At 43.7% G+C, this 13,692-nt stretch overlaps 1 protein-coding gene across 1 annotated transcript in view; it reads left to right on the forward strand.

Moving 5' to 3' along the window:
• Positions 1-12,377, forward strand: part of rusc2 (RUN and SH3 domain containing 2) — a 51,252-nt gene extending 38,875 nt beyond the window's left edge. Inside the window, exons 4-7 of the mRNA XM_056278637.1 lie at positions 1,021-1,077; positions 7,776-8,859; positions 8,975-9,142; positions 9,389-12,377. Coding sequence (XP_056134612.1) covers positions 1,021-1,077; positions 7,776-8,859; positions 8,975-9,142; positions 9,389-9,596 — 1,517 coding nt within the window. The 3' untranslated portion in view covers positions 9,597-12,377. The remainder of the gene's footprint in view (positions 1-1,020; positions 1,078-7,775; positions 8,860-8,974; positions 9,143-9,388) is intronic.
• Positions 12,378-13,692: the final 1,315 nt, after the last annotated feature.

A 13,692-nucleotide genomic window follows, 5' to 3' on the forward strand; every position in this document is an offset into this window, starting at 1 on the left:
CCTTTGTTTTCATGTGAAATAATATTTGAAGTGTTTGTGGATTCTAGTCCTTTGTTTTTAAATTGAATCAAGTAAAATGACCCAGAGAGGAAAATTAAATTCATTATTTATTTCCAAAATTCCCATTTCCGCATCAGCACTTACAAATAGAAAGGCGGCTTCGGATTGTTTTAGGTTACAAGCTGAAAGGGAAGAGCCACTCTTCTAGAAGTTTGGTTTGACTTGTTATTTGGGGATTTATCATGACACTGCAAGTGAAGCTGAGACCACTGAACCAGCGATGCAGACTCATTCTTTCCGAGGACAGCAGGGTTGTTTGTTTAAAATACTAAGTAGCCCTGCAAAGTAAGAGAGACAGTTACATTCACAAAGTTTAAGAACGTGTTATGTAATATGTGGACAAGAGGGACAATACAGGGGGGTTATAGTTTGCCAAATGTCTCACAGACTTTCACAAAAACTGTGAGTTTCAGACTGTTTCCTGTTCATTGTATCAGGGTCTGCTCCAGACTTACAATTGTCAGTATATCCATTATATATCCTCCATCTAATGTATCTCATATACAGAAATGAGATATTTGTGGACTGATTTCGAGATGGGGGGCTGCTTCTTTTTCTTACTTCCTGGATCCTTTTCTGCAGCCCCCTCCCCTTAACTAATAGCAGTGCACACACATAAATACATAGTGATTCTGGTCTTTGATCGTCTCTCTGGAGGTTCACTAGCTTATATCTGAGTCTCAGATGAAGTCAAATCTGAGTGCCCCCCCCATGCTAACTTTCCTGGCTGGCTGAGATGGTTAAACAATGCTTCGTTCTGACCAGTGACTTGTTAGCTCTTTGGGTTTCAGCAAGCTTCACTCTGCCAGATGAAATAGCTACCTGCATGAGCTAGTTTTAGCTGTGAGGATGATGATACTTATCGTGTTATACACCCTTTTTCTTGAACGAGTGTTTGTTGTGTAGTAGTTGTGCTTTTTTAAAACACTTCATGTTTCATGTTTCAATTACTTTTATTTATTCTTTGCAGCCTGAGGTCTTTGGAGTTTTGGTTCAATCATCTTTACACACATGAAGGTAAGACTCTAAAGTTGCCAACACCTGTAGTAGTAGAGCCCAGCCGATATATGATTTTTCAAGACCATACCGATTTCGATAGTTGAGGATTTAAATATCTGATAATTATATATCGGCCGATATTCTTAATTTTCTCTAACATTTGTTATGTGTAGTTATTTGAGTCCTCACCAAGATAACATGACAAGGCAGTTTAAAAGCAAACTCATTTTACTGTCGTAAATAGTACCTAACTCTAACCCTCACCCATCTTAAACTATGCAGTAAACTGATGCAGTGACCCAGAGTAAACGCTGCTGTTGAATGCATCTAATACATGAGTGTCTGCAACGAGGACTTGCAACTTTGTGATTTCACACTACACGTTTGAAAGAGAGCTAGATAACTTTGTTTGGCTACCTTGCCATGTTAGATACTTGTTCATTTCACATTTATTTACGTGTGCACTCTGGTTTAATGCTTTCCAAAGCACCGACTGTAACTGCAGACATGCCGGTCACAGAAATATTTACCGTTGCTTCATTTAAGCAGAATAAGTTAAACCGTCATAATGTGTCGGGCCCGTGATGGACTGGCGGCCTGTCCAGGGTGTCTCCCCGCCTGCCGCCCAGTGACTGCTGGGATAGGCTCCAGCATCCCCGTGACCCCGAGTTGGATAAGCAGTTTGGATAATGGATGGATGGAAGTTAAACCGTATAGTTTCACTGCTCATTAATGTTAGCGTCTGCCACTGATAAACATGGCATTAGATAGCTTTTTGTTCTATTTTTTGTTCCTGTCAAAGGGTTATTTCAGGGAGTTGTTCCCTATCCGGTCTCAGGGTCTAAGGACAGGATGTTGTATTGCTGTAAAGCCCCTGAGGCAAATTTTGTCATTTGTGATGTTGAGCTGTACAGATAAAATTGACTTGACTTGACTTGCTTTGTTGGTAACCTAATTTAGCAATGGACAGTGTTACAAGCTATTGTAAGCTATGTTTTTTTTTTTTTGAGATACTTTATTGATCCCTGTAGGGAAATTACGCTCTGCATTTAACCCATCCTAGCTGTGTAGCTTGGAGCAGTGGGCAGCCACCTTGCAGCACCCGGGGACCAACTCCAGTTCGTCTTGCCATGCCAGGGCAAGATGAACTGTCTGGGCACAGACTGGGGTATTAACCCTAACATGCATGTCTTTTTGATGGTGGGGGAAACCGGAGCACCCGGAGAAAACTCACTGCAGACACAGGGAGAACATGCAAACTCCACACAGAGGACGACCTAGGATGACCCCCCCAAGGTTGGACCACCTCGAGGTTCGAACCCAGAACCTTCTTGCTATGAGGCAACAGTGCTAACCACTGCGCCACCGTGTCACCATGTTGCCAGAGAATGTCTGGCACATAAAATAGTAACATCTCCTTTAACATAAGTAAACAAAGCGATTGCACATACCAGTAAACTGCAATGTCTGGCTGATAATTTAAATAAGAAAAGTAATAGTTTTATCTCCTTTAACGTGAAGAAAATTAAAGCAGTCCCCTTTTAGCGGTAAATAAACAAACAAAACATCAAGTTCAAACAACTTATCTTTGCAGTACTTCTCAGGAGGTTTGATGTTGGTTCTGGTTCTGGTATTTTTGAGGCCGAAGATTCCGGGGCTGGGCACACCAGACACATCAATGACCTCTGGAGCCTGTTCTCCCCCATTATTCTGTTTGGATTCAGCTGTACTGTTTATATGTCTGGTTCCCCAGTTATCATCCACCGAAGGGCTACTAAATTGCATGGGCTTGAGAGTTTCAGTCACCAGGCGGATGTGCCTCCTGTTGCGTCTGTATACCTTGTCACACACAAGTACTTCATATAACCTGTTACTTAGTTGATTGATGAAACAACCCCAGTGACCAGGTACTGGTAGGCTCATTAAGATTCAGGAGGACTCGAACTGTGTCCCCCTGTGTTATCAAAGGCATGTCATGGACATGTTGACCATAGTGCTGCTTTGATGCCATGCTCTTTGCCTGCTTGAGTTAGAGCACCCCCTGCATCACTTCAAGCTGTACGCGAGGGTAGGAATATACATATGCACCTGGAAAGGACCTGCTGAGCCAGAGAGCCATTCAGTCCCTCTATGGGAGTATTCCTCCATGCCAGTATTGCTTTCCATCGATCCTCGCCAGCATGTGCAGCCTTCTTCAGCAGGGTCTTGGCAATTTTAACTGCTGATTGAGCCTTGCCATTGCTTTGGCTGTGATATGGAGATGATGTGAGATGTTTCAAGTCCCATGTTTTGGAAAAGGTTTGAAAGTCCATGCTAGAGAAGGTAGTCCATTACCAGTGATGGCTATATGTGGAACTCCATGCTGGCCACACTGACATTTGTGCCACTCAATGACAGTGGATGCCATTGTCTGTAAGCTAATCCAGTTCCCAGTAGTCAGAGTAATACTCCACAACTGTGAAATAGTGAGCTCCATGCCCTGCAAAAAAAAATCCATACCCAAGTTGGACCAGGGAAGGCTGGGTATTTTGTAAGCTGTGAGTGTCTCTGCCAGTTGTTTATGTTGCAGAGAGTTACAGGTACTGCAGTTGCCTATATAGGTTTGAACATCCCAAGTTATACTTGGCCAAAAGACTGGTTCATGTGCTTTCCTGATACTAACTTCTGATACTAGCAGGAATTAAAACCCTGTTGCCCTTGGAAGATCAGGCCACTGTCTGTGGTGAGTTCTTCATTGTATGTCCAGAAAAAACACAGATTTGGGGTTACTGCTTGTGTAGTTGAGGGCCATCCCTTTGATATGTGGTTCTGTAGTGCATGACACAGTGGGTCTTTTGAGTGTGGCAGCTGTGATGGACTCCATCGTAGCTGTTGAGATGTTGATATCAGTGAGGTGGTTGACATGTTTAGGGCATCTGTAATGAGGCACATGGCCTAGATGGTGGCTGGTGTTTGCAACTGAGTGTGCTGTATGCTTGGTTGTACTGTCCGGGACAGGAAATATGCAACATGAAGGTCCTTCCCTTGCTTGTATGTCACCACCAAATTATGTCATTGGAGTCACAATAGCTGAAGCACTTTTGGGACTGTGACGAGGGGGCTTTTGGAGAGTTTATGGTCGCTATGTACTGTGATGCTGTCTCTTCCATATAGATATTGGTCGAGCTTATAACATGCAAAGACAATGACAAGATACTTTCTCAATTTGTGCATATCTCTGCTCTGTGGGGTTCAGAGTTCCGGTGGTGAATGCGACAGGTTGCCCATTTTGGAGAAGAGCTGTGCCAAGGCCTGTCTCACTGGCATCACATTGCAGCATAACCTCATCATGCAGGTTGTAGTATTTGAGTACTGGGTGGCATGTGACCAGTTGGTTCACAGTGTCTAGAGCAAAGTCGTGTAGTGGTAGCCGCGCCCACTCCACATCCTTGTCAGTCAGACATCAAAGGGGCTTACACACATCAGAGAGACAAGGAAATAATTTTGCCAGATAATTCACAAACCCCAAGCATCTCTGTAGAGATTCAACATCAATGGGTGTCTGCATATGCGGAATTGCCGCCACCTTTTCTGGTCCTGATGAAGGCCCTTAGTGGTGAGAAGATGCTCCATATATGGGATGCTAGGTAGCTTCAGCTTGAGTTTCTTCTTGTTGAGCTTCAAATTAACTTTTCTGGCCCTCTGCTGCAGGGCAGCGAGGTTTACGTCATGGTCAGCTAGTGCTTCTTCTTTAGTATCACCAAACCAGTAGAGAAGAATGTCTTCTGCTATGGCACTCACACCATTCAGTTCTTGTAATGCTTCATGCTGTGTCCATTGGTGTTCTCCTGCTGCTGGTTTTATGCCAGAAGGTATCCTCAACCATCTGAATCTACCAAGTGGAGTCCAAAAAGTGGTCAGGTAGCTGCTGTCTTTATCAAGTTTGACTTGCTAGTATCCATCCTTGGTATCAAGTACTGAAAATACTTTGGCTTTGGCTATGTCTAGCAGTATCTTTTCTATGGTTGGCCTCTGGTAGTGTGCCCCCAAGAAGGGCTGGGATCAATACAGGTATGTAGCTTTCCTGGCTTCTCTATGACAACCATGTTACTGATCCATCGTGTAGGCTCTGTAACTCTCTTGATGATGCTGTTCTTTTCCGTAGACTGTATGACAGGGTTCCCCATTTAGTTTTCCCCAAGGGCCAAATTATGTCATGCATGCCAAGACAAGGGCCAAAACATGGGGGGGGGGGGGTTCCATTGTGCCAGTAAGTTGTTTTATGTGCAGATGTTGTTGCTGCTATTACAATTATTATTATTATTATTAGTAGTAGTAGTAGTAGTAGTTGTAGTAATAATAATAAATCAGTCTTATATAGCGCTTTTGTAGTACTCAAAGTCGCTTTACAATAAATGGAGTGAAACAAGATGACAGATGAACATAACACGGACATACAGGGGTGGATGGGAAGGGGGGCTATGAGAGGGAGAAGCGGCAGCCACACACGGCGCCAGCAGTACTCTCCGACTTGGACAGATATAAAGGGAAAGAAAAACAAACATCATAAATCACATAAATTACAGATGCAGGTCAAGTGCTCAGTCCCCAGCCTGCCCCAGACCAGGAGTGTATGAGCGGACGGTGGGGGCACGAGAAGGCAATGGAGAAAAGGTGTGTCTTGAGACGAGATTGGAAGAGTGGGAGGGATTCTGAGTCTCTGATGATTAAGGGAAGTGAGTTCCACAGCCTGGGAGCTGCTTTGGTGAAGGCTTGGTCACCAAAGCTGCGGAGGTTGGACCTGGGGGTAGAGAGAAGGGAGGCTGAGGTGGATCTGAGGGACCGAGATGGTTGGTAGGGGGAGAGGAGATCGGTGAGGTATGGAGCCAGTTTGTGAAGGGCTTTATAAGTAAGTAAGAACCAGGAGTTTGTAATTGATCCGGTGGGAGATGGGTAGCCAGTGGAGGTCTTTTAGGACTGGGGTGATGTGGTGCCAGGATTTGGTGAAAGTTTAAAGTTGGGCGGATGCGTTCTGGACCAATTGGAGTCTCTTGATAGAACTAGCACTGATGCCATAGAGGAGTGAGTTGTGATGTGATGTTCAGTGATCAATCAGTAAGAGAAGTGAGAGCGACGGGATGGCCTGTATTCTGTTGTGGCAATCCTGAGGCACTGGCCAATATGTGCATTGGAGAGTCTGTTTCTTTCCTGGTTCTTGATCGAGTTCATTGAAGAAAACGATGACTCATATGTACGTGGAGGGGAAAATTGTGAGTAGGAGCATTGCAATAGCTCTCATGTTTTTGAATCGAGCTTGGGGAACCATGTTGATCCAAAAGTCACTCACCCCAACATCCTTGTGTTGTGCATTGAGCAAATCAGATGTTCCCATCTCCAAGACCTCCATCCGAAGAGTTGCCTCATCTATGGAAGGTACCAGAGGCCTTTTGGCCTCTGTGGTCCACTGGCTGTCTGCCGAAACAGAGAACGGCTTTGTCAGGAAAAGGAGAATGTCACCTGAGAGTTGAAGGGAGCTTTCAGATCGTTCTTTGAACTTTTCTGCCAGGCTCTTCACAAAATCCTTCATCGCTAGATCCTCCCGCATTTTATTCCTTCTCGCAATGCTCCTGCAGATGTGGAAAGTGCAACTTTCTCTTGTGAATGTCTCTCTCCAAGAGGTTCAGCTTTGACCGAAAAGCTTGAAACCACGTCATACATGTCCACAACAGTGTGGTTCTTGCCTTGTAACTGCAGATTAAGGTGATTTAGATGAGACATGATGTCACCCAAAAATGACATATGCCATCACCTTATTGTCACTTAAAAACCTCTTCTGATATTCTTGGGCTTTTTGGCTCTGCAGTCCAGATAAAAATGACACAAACTCATCGCGCAGATTACACACCCTCTCCAACACACAGCCTTTGCTCAGCTAGCAAACATCATTATGCAGCAAAAGATCCTTATGTTCCACTGACATTTCCTCCAGCAATGCTCTTAAAAGGCAATGTTGCAGACTAGAACTCTTGTGAATGAAATTTACCAGTCTCGTCATAGTATCCATTGTCTCTTTCATTTCCTCACCGTTTAGCACAAAACATTGATTTGTGAATAATGCAATGAAATGCTCAGAGTGCTGGGTTAACAACGGCAAGCCTGCTTACCAAGCTCTTGTGTTGTCCCACCACTGACAGAGCCCCATCGGTGACAACGGATACAATTTTGCTCACATCCAAGCCATCCTTCTCAAAGAACTGTGTTAATTCATTAAAGATGATTTCCCCAGTTGTGCACCCAGGCAGAGGAAGTAAAAAAGTAGCTCTTTCCGAAAGCGCTTCTCATCAAAAAATTTTGCAAACACAGATAGCTGTTCCATATTGGTTTGGTCACAGGACAAGGCTATAGCTAGTGATATGACTTCTGCTTTCTTCAAATCAGCGAGTAGATTGGAAAAACACTCTTCCGGTAAAAGTTCTAGTCTTCTTGTTGCCGTGTGAGATGACAATGGCACCTGCTTTAAGGTGCTTTTAAGGTGTTTTATCTAGACACCCAAAGTACTTCACATTGAAGGGGGGAAACTCACCTCAACCACCACCAGTTTCATGCTCTCTGTGGGTTACAATGTTCTTTGAATTCTCATAGACTCTCAAGTCACAAATTATTGTTAGCGTTTTTATCAATAACTCTTCCATATTATTAATTTTGTCTTGTTTTCCACTTTGTTTCCCTTTCCTCAGACATTATAATAGCTCACTACAATTCATGGGGTTTCCTACCCCTGTCACAGGGGCCATGTCAGCCACTCTTTGAGGAGCTCCTCCTCCTGCTGCAGCCACTGTCGCTACTCCCCTTTGACCTGGACCTGCTGTTCGAGCCACACCTCCTCCAGAGGGGCCAGGAGCATCTCCGCCGCAAGGAGCAGCTGTGTTCAGTGGGCCAGGGTGGTGACCACTCAGCTCGCTCTACTTTCCAACTCATGAGGGGTTGGAGTACTGTCATGGCTGAATCAGCGAAAGAGGGTGGGGATTGGAGAGCTGAGGGAAGGCATGAAAAAGCAGGGTTGAGACGAGAGGGGACATGGCCGAGGATAGAAGGAGTCGGGTCAACACAAGAGCAGGCAGGAGCAAGATTGGGGTCAAGAAAAGGTGGGGCAGGAGATGATATGAAGACGGGATTTGCTACCACTCAGACGATGATGGAGGCGGGGTTTGCCAATCTTTGGAAGGAAAAGGGGGTCAGTGGGCAGAGATTAAAAGGTGTAGGCAGTGAAAGCCAAGGGAAATGTGAGGATGGTCGAAAGGATAGGAGGAAAGAGAGTGAGAGGGATTTTGTGGAGGAGGGGTGCCAGAGGCAGGATAGGCAGGCTGGCTGGTGGTACCAACTCATGCAGTCCTCGCAGGTCTACATCGACCAGTCCGCCGAGGGGTCAAAGTTTGTCAAGAGCGAGAAGAGAAAGAGGTCAGCTGAGAGACGACAGGGTAAGCTCCCTCCCACTAGGGAAGGTGTGGTGGAAGGAGCAGAGTCAAGCCAGGAAGGGGAGGAACAGAGAAGCAGGAAAAGCAGCAGTAGCTCCAGCGGGGATGCAGGAACAGGAACCAGGGGAAGGCCCTCATGGATGGGCAGCCCTCCAGAGTCAGTACTCAACCAGGAGAAAGAACCAAGTACTCTGGGGGCCGCAGGGACCAGAAATCAGGCAGCAGCCCAGGAAGAAAGTCCATCACAGGGTATAAATATGCGCTGGGGCAGGCTCTTTGGCTCTAGCATGGGCTCTCCTTTGAGGACAGAGGGAGCTGAACAGAGGGCCAAAATTCAAAAGAGCAGGTGAGTATAAAGCAGGACATAACTGTAATGTTGCCAACTTGTGTGCCACAAATTCACAAAACCATGTTCCCTTTATGTGTCTTCACTTTCTTTTCACTCTGTTTGACCCGTTTAGGCTGCCGTCAGGTTGGCTTGGCCTGGATAGGTCTGTTATTGACCTCGTAGCACAGACCATTGGGGCAGGAACAGGGATAAAGTCAGAGCCTTCACCTCCACCTACTCGGATCCAAACCTCACCTCAACTACCGTCAGCACAAACTCCTGAAACCAATCGGTCTCCATGGTAAGCAGAGACTTTGTCTTACCAAAATACCTTTTTTGTCAGAAAAATTTAAGGAATCCGATTTTTTGACTAGCACTGAACTCTATAATGGGGCCATGGTGTAATTTTATAATCACTGTAAACAATGGAAGATGGAACCATGATGGAATAGCTTTGAATTAAATGTTGCCAAATATTTATGTGTTTTCATCATTTTGTCACTTTTTTGCCTTTTCTCCCTTTAACCACAATGTCTTTCTTTGTCAGTGAGGTACGAGCACTATGCCACCATATTGCCACTGAGCCAGGCCAGCTAAGCTTCCACAAGGGTGACATTCTGCGGGTCCTAAGTAAGGCTGATCCTGACTGGCTACTCTGCTGCCTGGGTTTTAACCAGGGTTTGGTTCCCATCATCTACGTTTCCCTGGATACCATGGAGGACAGCCAAGAGCCTGGTGTGCCAGGGCAACACTGAATTAACACTGTTCCATGAGAATTCAATGCAGAAGATGGAGGCAAACAGGACAGGGGACAAAGAGCGGCCCTTCCACATACCTACTGCTTACAAAACTCGATTTGGTCTGATCATACAAAGGTTTTGGCTGGTGATAGTGTGGTACCAGCACACTGGGGACTGTTTGAAGAAGAAAAACAATGCATTATTTCAGCCGTGAAAACAATATACAGACACACATACAAGGGAAGCATGCAGGCACAAACACAAAGGTCCAGTCAAATATGTATGCATGCATACCTCCAAACACCAAACAAACAATACAAAAACAATTGCCATAGGTTCGTTCTCAAGTCACAAAACATGTTCTTTTTCTCTTTGTGAAGATGTACAGCAAGCATAACTGCCACACCGTCCTTAGAGAGAATCAGATCAGGCTGTAGTCATCACAATATGGTTAATATACCACACCTAGCTGCACTTTGAACGCAATGCTTATCTATCGGCATCAGTCCAAGTAAAAAAAAGTTCTGTCTCCATTTTGCTGATGGTGGTGATTGCTCTCCATTCATTTGCATAGAATCCTCTGAATCCTTGCTTTGCAGTAAGGTGTTGTTTTGGATAGTTTATTAAAAAAAAATTAAAGGGAAAAAAACATCAAGATATATACCTTATTCTCCTGTTTATGGTTCAAGACATAGAGGCTCGACATATGGCCCCTCCTGCTGCTTTTTCTTATCGCTTTCTATAACCATAGAGAACAACTTCAGAGTATGTTTATGTGGCACTACCATAAAATTGGGAGGAAAAAAGAAATCTCACCTGCCTTAATAGAACACTGGCCTCTTACCCCGGTCACGCATACTAAGATAGTTGGACTGTGACAGAAGATGAAATACATGCATAATTCTGCTCCTAGTTCACTTCCTGTCTTGACCAGTGGGAAGAATGCCTACAGGTATGGAAGGGGGGAAATAAGGGTGAAACTTGGCTTTGTGCATGTAACCACGCAACAGCATTTGTGTCTTCTGCCCTATTCTCCTTTCTTCACCTGAGCCCCCACCTCCAAACCTCCTCATACCCCAAAACTCAACCTTTTATCGCAGCACATTATATAGCTTTGGAAGGGGACATCATGCGATGGTTTGTAATATTTTAGCTATCGGCCTTCATGTGCATTTTATCTCTGGGTACACACTGTAATTGCATATACAACTTAACATGCAGTGAGCGCTGTATATTTATTTACTAATTCTATTGAAAAAAAGCATTTAAATGGTCAGTTTCTACAGACAGAAGGAAGGATGTCCAATGAAAGCTAAACAAAACTGTGGAGGGGTTCAGTATGAATGTGTTGGGGATTGACTCTATCCTTTTATCCTTCCAATCCATATTTTTCGAGGTATTGGACCAGTAACTGGTTCCACTGTGTTCATCGACTTGCATTGAGAGAGGGGTAATTCATCCTGTCTATGCCTTAAAACACTAGGGAAAGACCCGTAAAGTGGACATTGTTTTTGTCAGAAGCGTGGAAGCTTATGATCTACACAAAATTTTGGCCCAAGCACAATATTTGGTTTATGGTTAACTTGTCATGTTCCTCTGGTTGACATCCTCAGAGATTCATGTTGACATCAAAGAAAAGTATTGCAGAGAAATAAATATGTGATTTTTTTTCTTCTTCTCCTTTTTTTTTTTGGCGATCGAGAGGAAGCTTAAAGGAAAAACCCCCAACACATTTTGTAGTGATGGCTTCATGGGCGTTCCTGTGAGTTTGTAAATGCTACCTGTTGTGTCCAGGTATTCAAGGTGGCCTTAATTTAAGACTGAGCTGTGTAGTACAGCTGGCACAGAGCTTGAGTTATGGCCGTCATTTACCTGGATAAATACTGAGCGTATATGGCTTGCCAGTCTAAATATTACACATTATGAAATGGTAAAATGTACATTTATGCTGGAATAAATGAATGAACGTTTTTTTTTTATTTAATCTGCATAGATTATAATTTTAATCATTAATTTTGTTTCTTTTTTGTACAGTTCTGTTATTTTTGATACTTGTTTTTTTCACATTGTAATTCAGCATAAACAGTTTAATATTTTATCATCATTGAGTTGTAAATATATTTAAACCCTTCAATGATTTTTTTTGCGAGAGAAGTATATATGCGAATTATGATTTATTAATGCATTATTGTGCTCATCGTAGGAAACAAGTATAAGCTTTAGTTCCAGCGCTAACGTCCTGCTGACCTTACTGTCAGTTGTCCAGTCTGCCCATGGTAATAATAATGATGGACGGCTGGGGGGAGTGATGGTCGTGCGGGCAACACAATGGGCTCTTGCTCTCCATCAGTCTTCCGGGCACTGTTTGCTGTCGGCTGTTCAGAAATCACACGGGACAGACGGTATTTCACGTACAGAGAGAGGGGTCCGGGGGAAAGGCATTGGAATAAGAGAGAGAAAAGATTGAAATTTGATGCTGATATATGTACTAATGACATCAACTGAAAAGGGGAGGGGTTTTGAGGGCAGTTTTGAGGGTAATTAAAGAATGCTTAAAAAAGGGGAACAGATTCTGTGAAGATTATACCCCTCTCTTTCACTCCTGTCATCTCTCTCTGCTGCCTGTAGAGACGAAGCTGTTCCTCCTGCGTGTACATAACCACACTGCTCTCTCTCTCTCTCTCTCTCTCTCTCTCTCTCTCTCTCTCTCTCTCTCTCTCTCTCTCTCTCTCTCTGTGTTCAGGTTATAGGACGTGTCAAACTACTATGGATGTTAACAACAAAGTGCTCATGTGACCACAAAACTCAAGCGGCTCTGTGTCCTTTGTTATTGGAATCATATTGCAGTTTGTATGCGATGCAGGTCTGTTGCAGCTGAACGAGAAGCACTCTCAGACTAAATGTCAGTAGTTTTTTCAAAACATTAGTTTACCCTTTGTGCACTGAGGGAGGCAGATTTCCTTTTAAAACAGATTAAGACCAACGACGTTCCCCAAGGAACCATGCATGGAAGAGTATAATACAACACTGATATGATGCATTATTCTCCCATATGAAGTGAAGTTGTCACATCTACCGGTAATCCGCTAGATGGTGCTATTGTGTTAAGAAGAAAGGACCTATTACTGTTTGTGAGACTGAAAAGCAATGTCTTGCCCAGTAGTTTGGTGCAATGCAGATGGAAACTCGAGTTTCAGTGGCCTTTTGGTCTCTCTCTCTCTCTCTCTCTTTTTATCCACAGATCCCCGTGTGCTGCACATTATGCATATTTTAAAATGCTCTCTGAAAGTGTTGAGGAAAAACATCAAATTAGTCAATCTTACCAGTACCACCAATACATGTAGTGTACACTCATAAGATGATGAGGTGAAACTATTGGGACAAAGATCTTTTCTGATTACTCAGCTGTTGATATTTGCTTCTTTTGGCACATCAGTGTTGACAGTCTTGACATGGTTGAGGTGTTTGTCCCATGTTTTTGAAGTCCAGTTATTTAGCAAAGCTTATATCAGAAAATTATCTATGACAGTAAACAGATGCTATTTTGAAGATTGCCCGGCAACACCAATGCAGTCACTAGGTATAAGTGGTGTAATCCACCCATCCATCCATTATCCAAACCACTTACCCTGCTCCCAGGGGTCGAGGGGATGCTGGAGCTTATCCCAGCTTTCATTTGGTGGCAGGCGGGGAGACACCCTGGACAGGCCGCCAGTCCATCACAGGGCCAAGTGGTGTAAATTACACAAAAATTATATTCTTGAGGGTTGTAGCATTTAAACAGTTAAGAAACAAAAACAGTATAAAAGTACAACTAATTTACAATCTCTAATTACAGGGTGGTCATATTATAATTGATATTTTTCAGGAATAATGTCATCTACCTGTGATCAATATAAGGGGAGGCTAGAAGTACCCAACACTTCCAATCAAGTTTTTTTTTTTTACCCTGTGGAGTTTTTCCTCATCTGAACAAGGAAGGGTCCAAGGTTAGGGGTGTCATACGAAATGTAATATCATTGTAAAACTGTAATGTGATTGTAAAGCTATACATTTATTTATTTTTTTACATTTTCCTCCTTTTTCTCCCCATTTGTATCCGGCCCCACTC

The sequence above is a fragment of the Lampris incognitus genome, chromosome 1, assembly GCF_029633865.1.
Source record: "Lampris incognitus isolate fLamInc1 chromosome 1, fLamInc1.hap2, whole genome shotgun sequence".
Classification (NCBI taxonomy): Eukaryota; Metazoa; Chordata; class Actinopteri; order Lampriformes; family Lampridae; genus Lampris; species Lampris incognitus.